The sequence below is a fragment of the Pezoporus occidentalis genome, unplaced genomic scaffold (assembly GCF_034315485.1).
Source record: "Pezoporus occidentalis ecotype Australia unplaced genomic scaffold, CSIRO_AGI_Poc_V1 ctg23, whole genome shotgun sequence".
Classification (NCBI taxonomy): Eukaryota; Metazoa; Chordata; class Aves; order Psittaciformes; family Psittacidae; genus Pezoporus; species Pezoporus occidentalis.
Window position 1 is genome coordinate 1,580,793 of NW_026914180.1, and position 21,277 is coordinate 1,602,069.

At 46.7% G+C, this 21,277-nt stretch overlaps 2 protein-coding genes across 2 annotated transcripts in view; both read left to right on the top strand.

Annotated features, from left to right (window-relative positions):
- Window positions 1-12,337, top strand: part of OXSR1 (oxidative stress responsive kinase 1) — a 93,143-nt gene extending 80,806 nt beyond the window's left edge. Inside the window, exons 12-18 of the mRNA XM_062621373.1 lie at window positions 2,482-2,517; window positions 4,495-4,653; window positions 6,677-6,750; window positions 7,490-7,542; window positions 7,955-8,023; window positions 8,891-8,955; window positions 9,690-12,337. Coding sequence (XP_062477357.1) covers window positions 2,482-2,517; window positions 4,495-4,653; window positions 6,677-6,750; window positions 7,490-7,542; window positions 7,955-8,023; window positions 8,891-8,955; window positions 9,690-9,764 — 531 coding nt within the window. The 3' untranslated portion in view covers window positions 9,765-12,337. The remainder of the gene's footprint in view (window positions 1-2,481; window positions 2,518-4,494; window positions 4,654-6,676; window positions 6,751-7,489; window positions 7,543-7,954; window positions 8,024-8,890; window positions 8,956-9,689) is intronic.
- A 1,946-nt stretch (window positions 12,338-14,283) lies between these two features.
- On the top strand, window positions 14,284-20,563 carry LOC134165041 (solute carrier family 22 member 13-like). The gene is made up of 10 exons (XM_062621378.1): window positions 14,284-14,759; window positions 15,831-15,934; window positions 16,263-16,417; window positions 16,985-17,153; window positions 17,484-17,604; window positions 18,109-18,203; window positions 18,520-18,734; window positions 19,216-19,324; window positions 19,451-19,661; window positions 20,154-20,563. Exons 1-10 carry the CDS (start codon window positions 14,388-14,390, stop codon window positions 20,247-20,249), a joined length of 1,647 nt encoding a protein of 548 aa, XP_062477362.1. The 5' UTR covers window positions 14,284-14,387; the 3' UTR covers window positions 20,250-20,563.
- Window positions 20,564-21,277: the final 714 nt, after the last annotated feature.

Sequence of the window (21,277 nt, forward strand, 5' to 3'; positions counted from 1 at the left end):
GGCACTATGGCATCTTAGACCTCACTACATGTCTGCCTGGGTACTTGAATCCTGCCATGGGTGTCTTTCCCACAGCTTTTGAGTAATTTTCTTATACCTGAATGTGAAAGGACAGGAATGCCTGTACACCTCATGCATTTGATCCTTTTTCAAGTGATCATACGACTTGTAAAAAAACTGCCAGCATTTGCCACAAATATGATGGTGTATTGAGGACTGGTGTTTATCCTGTGGTTTCTGGCTATATTTCCAGCACAGGGCATAAATTCCACCTGTCTGTAATCCCTCAGTTGTAGAATAGAATAATTTACATTAACTAGGTGTCACCTTCTACTCCTGCCCATTGCAGTGGGCTGGAGTAGATGATCTTTAAAGGTCATTTCAAACCCAAACCATTCTGTGATTCTATCTGTATCTGTGTTTTATTGCTGTCAGCCTTAAAGTAAAATCACACTTTGCAGATTGACTTAATTTGCTAAAATAGTTAATAATTAACCTGCATAAAAGCATGTACATAAACAAAAAGCATTTGTATTTTTTGCTTGTCTTCACTTTTAAATTCACCAATTTTTTTCTATAATATGTACAAAAGTGTATCTTACAAGTCTTAATGGGATGCAGCTGAAAACAGAGAAACGTTTATTATAAACAGAGCCAGAAATATCTATTCAGCTCATACCATATGGTGACTTGCTGGCTCACTGTTACCTTTTGGACATAAAGACTTGGTGAACTTCTTTCCTCTCTGCATTTAAAACCTTGAATTCAAATTAAACCAATTGTGCTATGTCATCCCCTAAGTCATTCGCCTTTCATTACTGAGTAAATCTGTGTAGTGGATGCTGTGTGGTCACATTTCACTGGTTACATCATCTCTGGTTGCCCAAGCAAAAATAAATTAGAATTAATGTTTTTTTTGGCACACCCCCGAAGTCATCCTATTTGTGCCTTAATTAGGTAAACATCTTCTAACGTTTATCCTGGTTCCTTTCTGTCCATGCTTTCCCTTAGTTTACTTCTGTTTGCCATTTATCTGGGTTAGTTGTTAGCTGTGAGGCAGGGCCAGTGTTTCTATTCTTGTCTGTACAGTGTCTAGCACACTGCGATCTTTCAGACAAGCTCCTTTTGAGTTATTCCTTGAGGGTATTTCTAAGAGGGTACTCTTGGATATGAGCTTTGTGCCAGAAAGAACAGCACTGCAGATGTGGATCATGGCTGTTTTATCTCTGGGAGCAATGCCATGTTTTTCACCTTGCCTGGTAACTGTCAAGGCTCAGCATATTTAGATGGATTTCAGGCTTTATCTTTCCAGCTACCTCACTTTTTTCCTGACACTGCCTGCACATAGTCATCATGAATGAACTGTTCCTTCTCATGTCCAGCGGGCTTTTTGCAACTTGCAGTTCTGAGAATAAGATGCTTTTTCTCTCATGAGAAGCCTCTGGGTCATATGATTGGTTGGACCAGATGATCCTTGAGGTCCTTTCCAACCTGCTATTCTATGACATGTTACAAGTTGCTCAGATCTGTATTTGTTACGGTAGTGACATTGGTTACTGCATAAACTGGCTCAGAAGAGTGGCATGAGATTTACATTCTTCTGTCAAACTTGTACTGTCCTAATCTGAACCTGTCTTTTAGACCATTACGTGGAGAAGGAACATCTGTTTTATTAATCCCAGCATGGACCAAGTCATCCCACCTATCTCCACATGGTAATAGGACTAGTTAGAAGTCAAAGCTGCAGGCTCTCTTAATTGCAGGAGTACTTGGTAATTCCTTCTGCTCATGGGGAATAGCTAATGCATGTTATCTTTGTTCTACTGATAAGCAAAGGTTGTTCACATTGCTTTGGCTGCACTTTCCTCTCCAGTCCACTGATCTCTTTGTTTCACTGCTTTTTCTCACGGAGTGCATGGCATAATGCAGAGTCCAAGGGCAAGAAGGGCAGGCAAGAGCATTCTTTCTATAAAGCAGCACAAGTAAGGTTGATTTCCCTATCCTCAGGTTTTGTATGGTTTAAATAAGTAGGTTTGCAAACTAGTTTCCTAAGTATACAAACCGAATTTGTTTCCCAGCAGAGTTCTGCAAGGCAGATTTGTGTGATCTGTCTTTTTCTCAAAGACTTGGGTAGCTTAAAATGATTTTTGCCATCTTGGTGCACAAGTAATTTGATCCATTCTTAGTGATCTTCAGAAGTACTGGATTTTGCTACAGTGAACAGCGGTAGCAGCTTAGGATATTGTATGCCACTGCGTAAACATCAACTGCAGCTTTTGAAACATGGCTGTTTCGGGGTGGCGTGATATGATTAGGTTGCCAACAAATTGTGATGTCCCTTTCATTATTCATCTTAATACATATGTGTAACCTGAAAGCAGTTGTGTAGATTCCATATGTTCAGTATGGTTCTGACAAGGCCTTCTAATCAATAAGTTTCACTTTTATCTAGGCAATGATAGCTTTTTCTCTGTTTTTCAGTCTCCCCGAGTGAAAGAACCTGTACAGAATTCTGAGGTAAGCTATAATTGCAGATGGCTTTCTGAAATTATGATACCTAGTTATTGCTGTTGTTTGAAGGCATGTTTTTTATTAGCCTCTTAAAACAATATTGTGTGAAGTAAAAGCTAGTATCTAGCTGAGCTCTGCTTGAAAACCTTATAAAATGAATCATTGGCTATATAATGCCGAGAGGTCTTCCAGAGATAAGTTTGGTGTAGATCCATTCACCTTTACTTGCTATTGCAAAAGCCTGTATGTTGTAAGATCTCGAAACAGTGGAGACAGCTGAGAGACCTGAGCTTGTTCAGCTTGGAGAAGGCTCTGGTGAGACCATAGAGCAGCTTCCAGTGCCTAAAGGGGCCAACAAGAAAGCTGGAGAGGGACTTTTGACAAGGGCAGGTAGGGACAGGACAAGAGGTAATGGCTTTAAATTGACAGAGGGGAGGTTTCGGTTACATATTGGGAAGAAGTTCTCCACTGTCAGGGTGATGAGGCCCTGGCACAGGTTGCCTAGGGAAGCTGTGGCTGCCCTGTCCTTTGGCAGTGTTCAAGGCCAGGTTGGATGGTGCTTTGAGCAACGTGGTGTACTGGCAGGTGTCCCTGGGGGCTTGGAAATAGATGATCTTTAAGGTCCCTTCTAACCCAAACCATTCTGTGATTATATTGTTTCCTCTTTTAAAAAACTCTAACAAATGACCAACAAAACACATCTTTAAAATGTCTGTTTTGCATACTCTTATTTCACTGGTTTGGAATCTATGCTCAGAACTGTGAAATAAATCTGTGGTAGTGTTTGATGACAGAAAACTTAAGTTGCAATTTATAAGCTGCCTTCAGTTCTGTCTGGTGCTTCTTATATTAGGTATATTAGTATATCTTTCAGTGATAGAGAGTGCTTATCATCTAGAGGCTATGCAATGTCTGTCTTTTCTCTATCGGTGTGAAAAGATAAACAGAGCTGTCTCCTAGAAATTAGTCTTGAGTTAGTCCTGTTCTTCCTTCATCTGTTTCCAGGGATTGATTATAAAGGGAGATCTTACGAAAGGCTACAGTTCTGGCACCGTAATTTGACATAAACTCTAAATTCAAAGAAAAAGCTGAAAACCAGAATCCCTTTGGGATTAATTTCCTGATTGTGATACATGCCGTAACATACAGTGATGTGGAGGTCTGCTCTCCAGGTTTTCAATATTCAGGGTGATTTTTATTTCCTACAACTTACTCTAAGTTGGAGGGCACAATCAGGAAGTATTGTCAAACTTAGTCCTTTGGCTACCATGCCATAATCAGGTTCCCTGTTCTGAATAACATAAGAGGTAAAAAAGTTCAAGCTGTCATTTAGCTCTTCCCCCTCCCCCCAGTTAATTGCATATAAATGTTTTTATCTTTAGTAAGTCCAAATCTGAGAGTTTTGTCTGTGCATTTCAAAGAACTCTGAATTCAGTTTTCAGTGGAATGTCTGTATTACTCTGCCTCTGACGTTTGAACAGAGACGTTTGTAGTTATCTTCATGCTTTGCTAGGCTGTGTTCTCTGAAAGGAACTGCAAATCAAAGCAGAGTTGCTCTGCTGTGACTGCATGGCTACTCAAAAGTAGGACTTGGGAACTGAGAAGAGGGGAAACTAAAGGATAGGGTGCACTCATCCAAGCTAGGATATGATCTATGTGCAGCCAGCCTTGCTAGCTGCAGAGTGTAATTTTTGTCCAAGATCCATGGTCATGCTGATACCTTGATTTCTTATCCTTCTGTACTGGGGAATAAAGCTTGCAAATGTCAGGGCAGGGATGTGTGTGGCGGGGAGGTCCCTGAACATAAGGATGCATTAAACCCCTTGAACAGGAACTTGGGATCAGTGTTAGTGTCCTGAAGGCCTGGGAATGCCCTTGCATTTCTGAGTGATATATGCGGCAAACAAGCGCTTCTTGGAAAGGTGGTGCTTGAGTCAGAACTCTCAAGTTCCTTTTCTCATTAAAATGCCTTTTTGCTTGCAGCTGTTCCCATCAGCTGAGCCTCCAGGTCCTTCGCTCAATGCTCCAGCACAGGCACCTACTCAACTACCTCAGGCTGCAGGACAAGTACCTGCACAACCTCAAACTGCTGTACCTCCTCCACCTAGACAGGCTCCTCCAGCAGCCCCAGCAGCAGCCCAGGTAAGATCAGAATCCCTTTGTACCAGCTTTCAGCTTCATGCTTGTCAAGTCTGGAGCAGAACAGCTAAAATGATTGGAAGCTGTGGAAGGTGCTTGTCTGGAGTTGATTTAATGCTGCTGCTTATGCAGAAGTGACAACTGGCGTGGTGGCTTGCAAAAGGAATATAGCCAACGTGGGTGTGGCAGTTTTTCATGCTTATTTTGTGGGTGAGCAGTGACTTTTTATGCTGTTTAGGGAGTGGACTCTGGCTTGAGGCAAGGTTAAAGGTAAGGAAAAAAAAAGGAGAGTCTCATTTAAGTGGTAGCTGCTTCTTCCTGGTATTTAGGGTGTGTCTCAGCATCAGTGACATCTATAAAGTAAGAGTGGAGAGAAAAGTGAGAGGGGGGAAAAACAGAATATATGAGTTCTCCAGACTTTAGAAGAAAGACAGAAGGCCTAGGTTAAAACTGCCATTGTAGCAGACAAAAATTGTGGAGAAACTCCATCTTTGGGAAGCTTTGAACCTCATGGTGCTTTTAAACACTTGCATTTCAAGCAGGGAGGGAAGAATGGACCCTTTATGGGGAGCTACAGGCAATATGAAAGCTTGACAAGTTTGTGTTTAATTCTTAGCTGCATCATCCTAATGTGTAGGATGTAGGTCAGATAGGCATTGCACAGTCAGGAAAGAGCTCTGACTTGTGTTAAAAAGAGAAAAAGGGCCAACCCACATCATTACTGAGACACTTGGAACATGTCATCTTGTTTGTTGATTAAAGCAGTGTGGAGTTTGCCGGACTCCTGGCTCCTCTCTTTCATAAGAGAAGACATTAATGTTCATATTTATTGATGGGGAGAGGCTGTCAGTGTTGGAGGGGGCCAAGCTACCATCATCCTTTGGCAGATCCAAGAGGAAGAGACTTGGCAGTATTGGCTAGAAAAAACTCTTGGTTTTACTCCTTCCTAGAAGTGTTTCATTATTTTAAAGAACATGGACGATAGGTGCGTTGCTTCACTGCAGTCAGCTCATGTTCCTGTTTACAAAACTGTTAAAGATAGCGCCTTAGTCATTAAACAAAAATAGTGGAGTTGGGTCTGACATATTCCTGGCTACACTAATACTTTAATACTTAAATCAAATCTCCTGGAAAAGGACCAGTGTTTAATCACTGAATTTCAAGCAGCGGTGAAGGCCAGGACTCTCAGTCCAGTAAAAGGAAGTAGCAGTGTTGGTCTCAGTGAAAGTGTTTTGGTTTGCGCTAGTAGAGTATCTTTCTCCCTGCCACTAGTGGCAATAGCTTATTTGTTGGTACCTTGTCCTAAGGTAAACTTCATACCTTTATGGCAGTGTGTGTTCTTTGTGGCTCTTTGTTCTTTGTAGCTCTTTTTTTGTTAATAATGTGCTTCTTTACAGCTCTTTGTACCTCTCCTGGTTCTTGTAGCTTGTTGGTTACTGTTTTGCAGACCTCTATGCTTGTCTATGAGCCCTTGTTTGTTTTCACTGACCTGGTAAAGCTTTCACCTTCAACAGAACCAAGATTGCTATCAGAAGCCTTAAATTCTGTTGCTAGCACAAGAGCACCAACAGCTGAAGTAAAAGTAACTAAAAGTGTATGCTAATCTGCCAATTATTTTCTAGGTACTCTTCACAACTGTATTGGGTTTTTAAATCAGATGTTTGGGGCAGGGATTAAAATAAAGGAGGTATTGAAGCTGTTGTCAGTGCCCCATAATCTTAAATTTTGATGCAAAGCAAGCAATCTTTTTACATTTAGCACTTATTCTGAAGTCTCCTGCCATTTTGGCATATCTCAAAGCAATGTAGTTTATAGTCTTTCAAAGACAACTGCAGAGAGCACCTCCTGGGTTACTATTTAAGTGTGAAGTTCTGTTTCATTAGTCTGTTATTTTCACTGCAGGGTCATGATTCCAGTGATGAGTTAAACTTTTATTTGTGTTTCTAGTCAATCAAGGTTACCTCTAGTTTTACAACCAGAGAAAGGAAGTGTTAATCTACTTTAAAGCAATGTAATACTGTTGCAGGCCCCACCTCCCCCTGCTGCACCTCCGGTACAGGAAGATACGAAAGTCCCCATCAGCCTTGTATTAAGGTTAAGGTAAGGACACAAAACTGACCTGTCAAAGCGAGCCTTTGTAGAGACAGATGGTGGAAGACTTAACAGGGCTGGAAAGGAGGAATTAGCTGGGTTCCCTAAAGGGGATCAGGGATCTTCACCTTGTGCTGGACCATCTTACTGTTTAGGCACAACTTCAGCCAGTTCTGAGAGTGAAGAGCTTTTACCTGATTCAAGGCATGGATTCTGGTCTGTGTCCCTTGAAAACAGGCAGCAAAAGGATTGTAAGTTCATTCTATTATCATTACACATATTGATGTTTCTCATTTAAGAAGCCTGTCTCTTATTTCTGTAGACATCTTAGTTGTTGATAGGCATTGGACTGGGACTTCTGAGCATCACCTCCAAGTCATTCTTGGACAGTTGCATGATGTGTGTGCATCTGCAGTCCCCAAGTGCTTCCTTCCTCTGAAGGATGTTCTTTAAGGATATATCTGCTGACAGGTATGAGTTGCTGAGACATTGGAACAATGTGCCCTTGTACCAGAGAGCTGGCACTCATCCTGGACTTCAGCTCATTTGGGCTCTGTCAGGCTGAGGCAGACTATGCCAGGAACCCTGCTTCCAGATGCACACCCGAATGATTAGTTGTGCCTTGAAGGGGAAGGCTGCAATGAACTCGCTTTTCACAGACTGATTATTCAATGCCAGCACTTTCTTTTGGGCACCTATAAGAGCAATTAAATGGTCTCTTCTATATAAAATTCTCTTCTTCCCACAGGAATTCAAAAAAAGAGCTCAATGATATTCGATTTGAATTTACCCCAGGGAGAGGTGAGCTGGTGGGAAATTAGTGTGTGAAGGTGGCTCGGGAAAGGCAAGGTTCTGTGTTTGGTGTGCAGTTGTGTGTATGGAAACCCCGTATGAGTGCCTGTGCCTTCTTAAAGGGCTTGCCCTATAGTTGGGCTTGGAGCACTGCTGTTGAGAAGACCCTTCTGGTAAAACTGTTCACGAATGTCACCATATCCATATAACCATAAGCCCTTCAGAGAATTCCATTTCAGAGTTTGACAGTGTATTTCAGAGTGGTCTGACTGCACCTGGTGTACACCCTATTGTCTGTCTTGTGTACACAGCACTTTTGCTGTTTGGTTTGTATAAGCTCGATTAGGTTTCTATGTGATGCATTCATCAGCTGGACAGTTTCTGTTATGTGGTGACTGGCTCTTGGGTTTCTGCCCAACAGATACTGCTGACGGTGTGTCTCAAGAACTCATTTCAGCAGGTCTTGTTGATGGCAGAGATCTTGTAATAGGTAATTATGTATTGTGCTTTCTGCTCTAACCATTTCAGTAATTTTTTGCGTGTTTAAAATGACCTGATTAATGGGTACTGTGGGAGTTGGCTGTGGCCTTGGCTCTCTACCCCAGTGGTTCTACAAAACCACTCTTAATTGTGGTGACAGTTCTGTGCCAGTACACGTAGGCATCCCCCAGTCCATGAGAAAAAGACTTAGTTGGAAACATTATGAAGCAAATGTTCCTTGTAATGCAAAATGAAGGCTAATCAATGCATTAGCTGAATCATTGTCACCTGGCATACATGCATTGCCAAATTTCTCCACAAGCCTGTACTTCTCAAAAGTCCTGCACAAGAGAGGTCTGGGACTGGAATCAGCCAGGCTTTTTTAAGTAGGGCTGGAGAAGGAAGCACAACGTGCACATGCACTAGGGCAGCAGTACATGTTGTGTGGGTATGAGCAGCTACTGCTAGCAACAGTTTGCTAAGTAAATGTGTCCTTCTGTGCAGCAGGTGGGACTTCTAAATTGTCAGCACTGCCTGTATATTTCAACTACAGCAAACAAAACGGATCCTTATTCATGGGCTGCAACATTTGGAAGGGCTGCTAGTGTGAAATTAACTTGATTTCCTACTTGATTTACTACTAATCCCAACACATCCAGGAAAAAATAACTACATTTGAAAAAGAAGCATAGTAAGAAATTACAGCATTTTCAGTTTAAAGCAATAGATTTAAGTAGACAGAGTCTAATTGAGACCTAAACATTTTTTTTCATTTTAAAAAGTTTTAAATTTGAGTAATAGAAAAAGACCTAGTGAGTGGGATGTTTTTCTCTAGCCTGTCCTAATATTTGCCCATTTTCTGTGTGTGTGATTTCAGTTGCAGCTAATTTGCAGAAAATTGTGGAAGAGCCCCAAGCCAACAGATCCGTCACTTTCAAACTGGTATTTATTCCTGTTCCCTAATTGAACAAGATGTCACTTGCAAAGAGAAGGCATTGCATTTAGGCGCCTGTGATGTCTACTGTAGGCATCTAATGTATGCACTCTAAATCCTCCCTTCTTTCCCAAAGCTTCCTGCTGGTTGTCTGACAGTAGGCAATGCAGATTCCCACTTATGTCCTCTCATCAGCACCTGGGTTAAATACGTGTGAGATGATGTGCTAATACAAACATTCCCTTATCCTGGCTGATAAGCATATCAAAATGTTACAAAAGAATATTTCTGGGCTTGGAGCATACAGTTGTCCAGAAAGGGCAGAAATACTTCAGGGCAGGTAAGTGGGCTGGGAAATGCCACAGACTCCTTTTTTGGAGGAGGAGAATGAAGATGGCCCAGACACATTGCCTCTGAGAAAGAAATGAAGAAATAAAGCAGGAAGGGGACAGGGTAGCATGGGATGGGCAGGAAAAATGGTGTAACCAGTTTATTGGTAGTGAAGCAGTGTGTGCCATTATTTTGTACTCTTTCTGTAAGGAGTTATCACTTGTTTTGCTCCAGTTAGTGCACAGAGCCCTGGTCAGAGCAGATACTGGCAAAACTTCAGTCCCAGCCCTTCCTGTGGCTGCTTCCTCCCCAGGGAGGAGACACCTTGTACACCTTGTGTTATGTAGGGTGATAGATCTCGGCAGCTAGAACATGTGTGTTGCTATTTGGATTTCTGTTCCTTGTGTTTCAGGCATCTGGTGTTGAAGGCTCAGATATTCCTGATGATGGCAAACTCATAGGATTTGCACAGCTCAGCATCAGCTAAACAATGGTCCCAGGAGATGTTTCCCAACCGAGAACCCACATGTGCATATTCGTAATGCTTCTGTTAGCCTAAAAGAGAAAAAAAAAAAAACCACTACTGCCAAAGAATTGAACTACAGCCCCCTTCCTAGAAGCTTTAACATTTTCCTTAATAGGATCACAAACCTTCCTGAAATTACCGATGGCGTTTACATCTTTTGTAAACAACTCTCATGTTTTTGTATCTGTCATCTCAAACATGCAGATCCAACATGTCATTGCCTGCATGTTCATTTTATTATTGCCTTACTTTAAAGAAAAATACTACTGAGTACGAAGCAGGGGGTTCCACTGCTCTGATGATCTTGCCTAAATGTTTGCTTACATGTGGTTTCATTTTTTTCACTTGCTGTTTTTGCACAAGTTTTAATACTGAATGGATCTTTTTTCTTTTTTTTTTTGTCCTTTACCTGTTCCTCCTATCTGAAACACCAATGTAAATGTTGCTTGGGTCACCTGGAGTGCTGAGAAATCTGCTTCTCTTTGGCTGTGTGTTTTTAAAACTTCTGGTTTGAATGCTTGCATCTGAGAAAGCAAGCCAAGTCTTAACCCACAGGAGGGAGAGACATCTTCCCTTGTGTTTGTGTTTTTGAGAAGTTCCTTGACTTTGAGGTGTTAGAAGTCAGCTTCCCTTTGTAAACTGCCTTAATTTTATTTCATTTTATTTTATTTTGTATCATTTTGGTTCTCTCCACATGAGTGCCAGGCGTGGCATGAGGGCTGAACCTTTCAATTTGTGTTAAAGCAGTCCTTCAACAAAATGTCTTTCATTTTGCATCTTAGATGTAGTCTGTTCTTGAAGCAGACCCATGAGGCATTGCTGTCCAGAAACTGGCCTTTCGGATGATCAACAAAGTATTTGTGATCAGAGGGAGAGGAGATGTGTGTCACTCTGTGTTTGGAAACAATGCACTTCAGCCTGTTTCTGAAGCCCAGTCTGTTATGCCTGGCTGCGTGAGTCCTCCCGACGTGTCTCCCAGTCCTTTGCAAACTGGTACCCGTGGAACCATCCCTGTCGTGTTTTACAGCAATAAAGAATCGCCAGTAGAGTGGTAGTACTGGGCAAGCGAGTGCCGGGCTGTGTCCCTCCTGCACTAGTCGCTCAGGTCGTCGGTCCGAGCCTCCACATTTGATCAGGATGTCACTGCAACCCTGTCACACACGTATTTAGCTTTTCTTTCTATGTGGTGTTGAAGTTGAGTTTCTACATGAATAGTATAAATTATACTCCGAGTTTGATAAGAGACACTTGTAATGCAATATGTGAATAATAAATGGTGTTGACTTTTTTTCCTACTGTTTCACAGTTGGCCTTTGTAACTGCTATTGGCTCTGGAGTGTTTTCTACACAGAAATTGCAAGTCTGTAATTTAGCACGCAGATGGAAACGTGTTTTGTTTCCATCAGCCACAAACAATGCAGAAACAGCAGAATGACTGAGTTCAATTAGGACTTTTTTATTTCCAAGTCTTCAGATGAACAATCTGTATTTATATATTGTTCTTTATGAGCAGCTGTGGAAGCTTCCCGAATTATGCATGTTCTTTTTATACTGCCCTTGATGCTTTTAGCCTCTAGGTGGATATTGGGTATGTCCCCATGGGCCATTTGCAGCCCTGTGGCTGGTGAGTGTGAAGGGGAGGGAGAGGAGAAAGAGGGTTTAGGAGTTGAGAGCATGTCAGGGTGCTGAGCAGATGTTCTCCAGAGCCCAGGAAGTGGGTGCCTCATACCAGGGAGTTGGTGGTAGCTGAGTTTGCCCAAGTGTGTGCTTGCACATGCGTGTGGCGCCTCTGGTGCTTCCTCCTGTTGTCTGACACAAAAGGCTCCCTGTGGTGTCCCCCATCGAGCTTCTTGGCTTGGGAAGAGCAGGCTGGCCTCTTGTCACCCTGTGCTCAGTACAGGTGTATTGGAAAGCCTTAGGATATGGGGATGAGGTAGTCTTGGTACAGTATTATTTTCCCTTCTCTCTGCATGCCATGGGGACCTCTTTCATTCGTGTACTGGTGCTGAGAAAGGTAGAGCTCAAACTGGTCAAATGGAACAATGCAGTGTCTATTTATTTATTCCCCACCTTCCCAAAGCCAGGACCTTTAAGAGCTTGAGGTCACCCTAACCTAAGGCTCCTTGATTCTTCAGTGGAGAAAATAAGGAAGAAACATGGTTTTTGCTTTATAGATCTCCAGATGTTTTGGGATAAGGATCCAAAATATTTACTTGGGCTATTACAGTGCTAGACAACTGTCTTTTCTGATGTTGTTCCAGTAAGTGCCAATGCTGTTCATAATTGTTTTCCAGTGTCATTAAGAATTTGGTTTTTGTGCAAATTTCTGATCTGAACCTGAAATCAGGTGGTAATTTTAAGTTAGTTCCTACTTTGAAGGACAATGTTAATGAAAATGGATCCTCTTCACAACTTTGATGTATTGTAGATTATAATGAAAGATGTAAAATATTCAGGCTTTTTTCCTTTTTTGGACTTTGTATTTTACTGCATGTCTCTAATTTTTAATCAATAAAGAACAAATTGTCCATTGCCATGTGTTTGGTGTGTGGTTTATGTGTCATTGGGTCGGATGGTGCATGTTGGGAAGGGGTTTGTTTCAGGGGCGTCTGCTACGCCTGCAGCATTTCTGTTTTGGCTGGTGGAAGGTTTGAGAGCCCATGGGAAGACAGGGTGAGCATGTTCTATAGGAGTTGTGTGCAGAAATGGAGCCAGGATGGCACCTGGGGTTGTACCCTGAGGGCTTGCCTTCATTTGAAAGGTTTGCTGCAAGGTCTTTGTGCCCTGTGCAGCTGGAAATGTGCTTTCCCTGTCCAGGAATGCCTCAGGGTGACATAGCCTGGTATTAAAGTGGGATGATTTATACTCTGGAAAGCATTTGGAGCGTGAGCTGCACTCCCTCCTCTCCACCTCCACAATGCTTCCTCTTCCTGAATTTGAGGCTTCAGGGCAGATCTGATCCAGAGGTGTCCCTGAGGTCTCTCATTACATTTGTAATGCAGCCAGGACTTCCAGAAAACTCACTTGTGTGAGAGGTAGAGCCCAGGCATGTCCCCAGCTCTTGTCATCCGGGCAGCTCTTTAGCTGTAGCTCAGCAATTCCTCTCTAAGCACCAGTATCCCCTGCTGCAGCTTACTTGTGTGTCAGTGGTTGTGCCTTGGGTTGTGAGAGCAAAGAGGTACCTGAAGTGAAAGGTCTTGCCCAAGTGTGGTGAGACTGGTGGCACACTGTCAGCAAACCTCTTGCCATGGGATTGGAAATACTTCTGTGACCTGGCACTGGCCGCTACTGTGAAGATGGAGGAGACCACAAAGATGCCCTGAGGCCTGGAGCACCTCTCCTTTGAAGACAGGCTGAGAGAGCTGGGCTTGTTCAGCCTGGAGAAGAGAAGGATCCAGTGAGACCTTAGGGCAGCTTCCAGTGCCTAAAGGGGCCAACAAGAAAGCTGGAGAGGGACTTTTGACAAGGGCATGTACTGATAGGACAAGGGGGAATGGCTTTAAACTGACAGAGGGGAGATTTAGGTTAGATCTAAAGCAGAAGTTCTTCCCTGTGAGGGTGGTGAGGCCCTGGCACAGATTACCCAGAGAAACTGTGGCTGCCCCATCCCTGGCAGTGTTCAAGGCCAGGTTGGATGGGGCTTGGAGCAACCTGGTCTAGTGGAAGCTGTCACTGCCTGTGGCAGGGGGGTTGGAACAAGGTGAGCCTTGAGGTCCCTTCCAACCCAAACCATTCTGTGATTGTATCTCCCCCCAGCTGCTGAGTTTCCAGCTGGAGAGGAACTTCCCCTGGATGGTGTGTGCCTCTTGAAATTTGTTTCACTTAATGGGAATGCAGTGTGAGTACAAATCCCAACCCAGAGCGTTGCTTTGTCTTCATATTTGCATATCCATGACTGCCTATTGCTGCAGGGCTTATCTTGGGTTTAGGTATGGGATTCAGCCCCAGGGAAGCTTGTCTCTGCAGATACAGCTGCCAGGGTCAGGCACGGGAGAGATATTAAATGATTTGGTGGCATCCCATGCATGGCTTGCCTGTGGTTGTACAGGGAAGCTGCAGAAGCTGAAGGAAATGGAGACCCCTGTCACCTGGAACCACAGCCGACTGGTTGCTTTTCCTCATCTGCAGCTCTGCTTGTCCATTAGCATCACTCCCTTTATTCCCTTGGAAGTTTCCCAGCTCTTCATCGCGCTGGGCTGTTTCAGTCTCTCTGAACCTTGCTTTCCCGAGTGGAACTGCTGGGGACTGTCTCAGTGATTCAGCAAACGCAGTGCTCACAGCTGCTTTGGAGATGAGGTTTTTTTTTTTCCTGTCAATGACACCAGGCCCTGGAAGGCAGGCAGGTTCATGAAACAGGGGTCCTTCTGCTCCAGCCAGCACCCTATGCTTGTGGGTGGCACAGAGATGATTAATGTATTACATGGTGTACTTAGGACAGGTGAAACATCAGGCATTAACTCTGTCCTGACTTCACATATTTGTGGTGGCTGCCTACGACTTCAGGGCTTATCTTAGGTTTAAACATTAATTCCAGCCCTGTGGACAGTCTGTTCCAGCACTGTCCTGTTCCAGATACAGCTTCCAATGTCGGGCGTCGGGGAGATTTTGAAAGCAGTTGGTGATTTTGGGCCATTTCAGAAATGGCTGGTGCTGCTCACCTTGCTTCCATGCTTCACTCTGTCTTTCCACCAGTTTTGCCAGCTTTTTATGGTTCCCCATGAGCCTCATCACTGCAACACCAGCTGGATCTGTGCCATTGGCCCCAACCTGACAGAGGAAGAGCAGCTGAACCTCACCCTGCCCCGGGATGCGGATGGGGCATACGAGCAGTGCTCCATGTACTCGCCGGTGGACTGGGACCTCGACTCCATTGTGGCTTATGGCCTGAATGCCACAGAGAAGTGCAGCAGTGGCTGGGTGTACCCCTCAGCACAAGCACCGTCCCTGCTGACCGAGGTCTGTAATCACCTTTTGATGTGCCGGGAATGTGGAGGGGGTGAGAGAGTTGCCCTGTCCTGCAGTTCGGTCAAATCTGGTGCTGGGCTGAGATGAACATCGGGTGTATTTTGGGGACCTTGGCTCCACCACCCAGCCCCCTGTTGTGGTCCTGGAGTAGTTGCAGGCAAGCAGGCTGTGATATAGGTATCAGCAGAGCCACAGGCAGAGAGTAATCATTCTCTGCCTGTGGCTCATTACAGGGTGGAGAGAATAATCATTCCTGGTGGGACTTTCTGGGTCTCCTTGCTCCACATGCCTCTCTGCAGATAGAGGTAACCTTCCAACTTGTCCCTGTGCACAGCTTTGTGCTTCAGATGCTGGCCAGGGGAAGGAGGCAGAGCTCAGCGCTTAGTTTCTGCTCCCACGCAGGCTGGGGAGCTGTGATGGTGAGCAGCGGTGGGGTGCCTGCCTCAGGACCTCTGCATCATGATTCCAGCTCAGGCTGTTTGTTGCAAACAGCACGAGTTCCTCACTGCTCCTGGTGTGGAGGTACCAGGTTCAACACGGACAGGAAAGCTTGTGAAGCCACACATCTAACATGCAACAGGAGCTTCAGCAACAGTGCTCCAGTGAGCAGTGCTGAGCTTCTTCCTGTGCTTTCTGACCTCTCTTGTACTTCCTATACATGATCTCTCCTATGTGACTCTATAGATGCCCTCTGGGTCCTGGTGGTTGCAGAGCATCCCTCTGACAGAAACTGTTTGGCCCAGGAGTCAGTGCTGTACCCATCCCTTCTCCTCTGGGAGGGCAGGCACTCCAGGAGAAGAAGGAAGCTGCTGGGACTTCTGTCCCAGGTCCCACTTACGCAAAATTTGCCAACCAGGAGGCTCCCCTGGGGGAGCCTCGGCTGGAGGGGAGTCCTGCAAGTCCTGGTTCTTGGGAGAGGGGCACCACTGAGAGCCCCATGGGCTTGTCCCACCACTGACCTGTGTCCTATGGACATACAATGAGCACTCACATCCTTGGAGGGAGCATCAGAAAGCACCTGCAGCCTGTTGAGATCAAAGCATCTGTGTTTCCTTCCTCCAGTTTGACCTGGTGTGCGACAGGAAGGACCTGAATGACATCTCCCAGTCCATCTACATGCTGGGGATGTTCCTAGGATCCATGATCTTTGGGCCACTGAGTGACAGGTGAGGAAACACAGCCACAGCAAAGGTCCAGGGACTGTGTAGAGCCAGCATGCTGCTCTGAGCCTTTCTGGGCACTGCACCCTGTGTGTTTTGTCACTGCTCCTCACTCACAGGGACCCTGACCAAAGCCCTGAGGTCCTGTGAGGGCATGGCCACACAGGAGTTAGAAGGGAGAAAGGCACAGTGTGTGTGCAGGGTGCTTCACATCGCAACCCAGAGTCTAGTCTAAGTGAGCCCTATCACCAGTCACAGTGTAACCCATTGGGCTCTTCTTTATCTCCATGGGGCCTCTCCAGATATCGACTGTGTCTTCCCTCTTCCTCTCCAGGATGGGCCGCCGGACAGTCATTCTGATCTCCATGTTTCTCCAGGGCTTGTTTGGGGTAGCAATCGCCTTTGTACCCCATTTCGATGTGTACATGGCCTTCAGATGTGTCGTGGGGGCTTCAGTGGCAGGGATCACCATGACGATGCTGTCCTTGGGTGAGTAGGATGCTCATGCGCTGAGGCAGACAGATGTGGCCTCAAGACGTGATAGGAAAGCTCTGTAAAGAAATAAATATCATCATGTATGACTTGAAAAACACTGCTATGAGGACAGGTCTTTCTCTGCACTATATTTGGCACTTTGGCATCTCCTTAACCCTAAGTGAGAGCCATAGGGAGCATGTCTCCCATGCCAGTGCTCAGAGTGCGGCAAGGGGACAGTCTCCCAGTTCAGGAGGTCAGTGCAGCGAGAGAGCACAGTGGCTGTGGAACATGATGGGTTTGGGCCCCAGGCCTGCTTCAGTGAGCAGTTCTGTGGATATTAAGAGCAAAGAGGGGAAGTACTTGCGCTTCATGTCCTCCTGCCGAGGACCAGAACACCCTGATAATAAGGAGAGGTGGTGCATCTTACAAAGCAAAGGTGACTTGCATGTGTGACTAATGCCAGAGCTCTGACTGCTGGTCTCCTGTCCTTACCTTCATGGGAGCTCTTCTCCAAGGGAGGAGTTTACACAGGGAAAGTCATTTGCATGGATGACCCTGAACTTTTGTTCTTCTTCTCAGCTACAGAATGGGTCGGTGTTTCACACCGGCCAAAGGCAGTGCTTACTTCTCATTGTTGCTTCGCCATCGGTCAGATGATTTTGGCTGGCTTGAGTTACGGTATTCACAACTGGAGGCTGCTGCAGATTGCAGGATCTGCTCCTGTGTTTGCTCTTTTCTTCTACATCTGGTAAGCAGGAGCAGGGCAGAACTTCCTGAAGACATGAGAGCAGCAGGTGTGAAGGGTGGCAGTGAGGAGGTATCAGCTCAGGAGCAGGCTGGGTCTTCCCCATTAGAGTATAGGTGATGAAGGGACTTCTGCAGACCTCAGCACATCTCCTTGGAACACTGGACCTCTGAGAGCAGCAGCTGCTTTGCTGCAGGCCCTCAAATATGGCCTTTGAAGCCTAAAGGTAGAGTACGTAATGCTCATTGCTTGCAGGATGTGGTAACAGGGAGGTGGGCTGTGGGAAAACCCAGCAGGTCTCAGCAGCATCTCTGCATTTCATCCCCTTGGCAGGGTGCTCCCAGAATCCGCTCGGTGGCTGGTGATAAAAGGCAGGATAGAAGAAGCTAAGAAGGTCCTTCAGAAGGCAGCATCCATCAACAAGCGCACCCTCCCACCGGAGCTCCTGGAGCAGGTACCTGCAGGGGCTGCAGAGCTGCTTTCCTCTGCGCTTGTGTTTGTAGCAACCCTGGACACCCTTCCATGTTTATGCCGTGGACACCCTTCCATGGCCACTGGAGATGATTTGGGGATGGATGGGGGTGACTCCAGCTTCAGCTGCGCTGCACCAAGACAAGGCTGGGGAAGAGGCTCAGCTGCTGTTGGTGACGAGCACGAGGTCTCTGTTCAGTCTGTGGTTTCCCATGCACAAATGCCCGAAGGGGGTCACCTCCTTGCCCACCCCAAAGCCCTGCACTTCAGAGATGTTCGTGCCCAGGAACCTCTTGCTCACCAAAGCAGTGCACTGGGCACGCAGAGCACAGGCACAGGAGCCCAGCCCCAGTGAGCCTCCTGCCCTCCCAGAGCAGATCAGGGTCACAGGCGTGTCCCACTGGGGCTTTCCTTTGGCTGCAGATGGAGAGGAGCCCGCCAGGGGTTTCCTCTGCCTGCTCTGACTCTGCCTTTCTGCATCTGGCAGCTGAAGCCCGAGGCTCAGCCCAAGCCTGGAAGCACTCTGGATCTCTTTCGGAAGAAGCACCTGCGGAAGGTGACTTTAATCATGACCTGCACCTGGTAAGATGTGTCCTGGTCCCCTCTTCCCAAGCTTCTAGGGAAAGGAAAGCAGTGATTGAAGGTTACTGATAATTGCAATTTCTCCTTGTGGTTTTTTTGGGTGTTATTGGTGGTTTTTTCTGTTTCTGGCTATTCAAGATGCTGTGTTGTTTGTGGGAAAGGTTAGAGCCATTCCAGCTTTGGCAGTCCTGTGGTATTTTAGTTTTATGTCCCCTTGCAAATGCCATGGCTTAGTCAAAATGTCGTCATTGAACATCACTATTGTATTTGCTCATGGCCAATAGATATGCTCAGTGCCACCCTGCCTGGCTTTCAGGTTTGTGAGCAGCCTTGTCTACTACGGGCTGAGTCTGAACGTGACAAACTTTGGTCTGGACATCTACCTGACACAGCTTGCCTTTGGAGCAGTGGAAATCCCTGCCCGTGTTGGTTGTATCTTCACGCTGCAGTGGTTCGGGAGGAAGAAAACCCAGGCTGTTCTCCTGATACTGAGTGGCCTCATGTGTCTGGTCATCATTGGCATCCCTGAAGGTGAATGACCTCTTTCCACCTGAGAGGACAACCTCTGGGACAGGGTGGCACAGAGCTCCAGTCCTTTCCTTGCTGGTGCAGGTCCTGTCCTCCCAACCAGACTGACTCACCTCTCTCAGGGTTTGAGCTGTCTCTGGTGCCACGGCCACAAGTGACTTGGTTCACTCACCAGAGCCCACTGTGGTCAGCAAACTTTTACTGACAATTGTGACAGGAGAAGGCAGAGCTGGGGCCAGTAGACCCCTTATTAGCACAGTTGTCCGCTGGGAAAATGAACATGTGGGGAGGTGAGCTGATGGATGCAAAGTGAGCTGAAGGTGGCATAGGCCAGAGCTGCTCCTCAGACCATGCTCAGGTTTTGTCAGAGGTGATGGCTCTCTACAAGTGATGCAGTTGTTGCCACACATTTCCAAATCTCCAGCCCTGAGTGGTGCTGGGACCTCCATCATCCCACAGCAGCGTTCTCTCCTCCTCCCTTCAGACCAGCCCGTGGTGACCACCGTCCTGGCCACCATCGGCAAGTTTACAGCCACGGCCTCCTTCTCCACTTCCTACATCTACTCCGCAGAGCTCTTCCCCACGGTCATCAGGTGAGGTCTCCCCATGCACCAGAGCTTCCCCCTGCCATGGCTGGTGGCAGTGCCCACTTGTCTCCATGGCTGCACTCAGCCCATGGTGCCCCCTGCCCGCCCCCCGCACTGCCCCTCGCTCCCCAGGCAGACTGGTGTGGGGCTGTGCTCGATGTCGGCGCGGCTGGCAGGGATCATGGCACCCTTGATGCTGCTGATGGAGCGGTACCACCGGGCCATCCCCATGGCCGTCTTTGGCAGTGTCACTGTGGTGGTGGGGCTGCTCTGCTTCCTGCTGCCCGAGACCCGCGGCACTGACCTGGCGGATGACACAAGGGATGGCTGCCCCCCAGCCCAGGTGAGGACCCGGTGGTGCCGGTGCTGCCTTTTGGGCAAGGATGTGGGGCACCAGTGCTGTGGGTTTCTTTGAGGCTTACAGTGGTGGGAGGGCAGAGAGTGGGGCTGCCCCACTGTGGAGAGAGGGATGGGGGCCCTATAACCCTGCCCATGATGGTCACCCCTTCATCCCTGTCCATGGGGTGGAAAGACTCCAGGAATGGCTGGTTTTTCGCTTGCCTCCCTCTGCCCTCTCCAGGGAAGGGTTTGGTGCCTTATAGCCATGTTCTCTGGCTTTTGTACTCCCGTATCTCCCAGCCTCCCTTCCCCATGGGACTGAGTGGAATTGCATCCCAATACTTTTGCTATACTGCTGGGAGAAGGGTGCCAACAGGGGCACAGAGCCTGTGGTCAGTGGGAAGCCAGGTTGCTAAGGGCTGCGTGTCTCAGAGAAGGCTGCCATCAGCTCAGAATGGGTCTTTCTTTGCTTTTAAACTCTTTTCCCTTTCATTAGGTCTGTGAAAATGCCAACAGCAGCTCTGAAAATGGGCATGTGAAAGGAAAAGGTGGTGGCCAAGACAATGAGCACACAAAGAGCACTCAGTTCTAGCTGGGCCTGCAAGCGGCTCTGGCTGAAGGCAACTAGTGCTGTGCCAGCACCGGGGACAGGCAGGGTCTCCGTTTGCAGGACACCACCACCTCTCAAGTGATCACTGCCAATTCTTGTCTTTCCTTTCCTTTTTGCTTTCTTGCCTCTCCCCCTATGGCTTGTTCTCAGGCACTGTGTGCTCTCTGGTGTTCTACAGTGCTGTTGCTGGAGAAAATCTGATGCTTTTCATGTAAGGGTGTGTGGGTTTTGTCTAGGATAGAGTTTGTTTTCTTCATAGTATCTGGTATGGGGCTGTGATTTGGATCTGTGCTGGATAACGCAGGGATGTGTTTGTTACTGCTGAGCAGTGCTTGCACAGAGCCAAGGCCTTTCCTGCTCCTCACCCCACCAGTGAGCAGGCTGGAGGTGCACAAGGGGTTGGGAGGGGACACAGCTGGGACAGCTGTGGCCATGGTTATGTCAGTGCCACAGCAGGTACATGTCTGAAGGGAATGTAGCCCAAGGATAGGTCCATGCTGGAGAAGGTACACATTGAAGCATCTCTGGCTGTGGGTAAGTCCATGCTGCAGCAGGCACACCTTTAAGCATTTGTGGCTGTGCATGAGGTCATGTTGGAGCACATCAAAGTATGGGACATGGATAATCCAATGGCAGGGAGGGACTGTAGCCATGGGTAGGCCATGCTGCAGCAGGTATCTCTCTGAAGGCACTTTAGCCATGCTGGAGCAGGTGAACCTCAAAATGACTGTAGCTGTGGATAAGTCTATGCCACAGCAGGAATACCTCTGGAGAAACTGTGCCTCATTGATATAGCTTCAGTTGGAGCAGGTACACCCCTAAGGGACTGTGGTCTATGGATAAGTCACAGCTGCATCAGGGGCGAGGAAAGGAATTCATTGCAATATTATGGTGTGGTCCAAAGGGTCCAGGGTGGGGATTGTAATGGAATTACATCTAAACTGTTGTAGCCCCATATTTGAGATGTGCGTTATAGGAATTACTGTAGCAGAAACCACCTGAACCTTCCA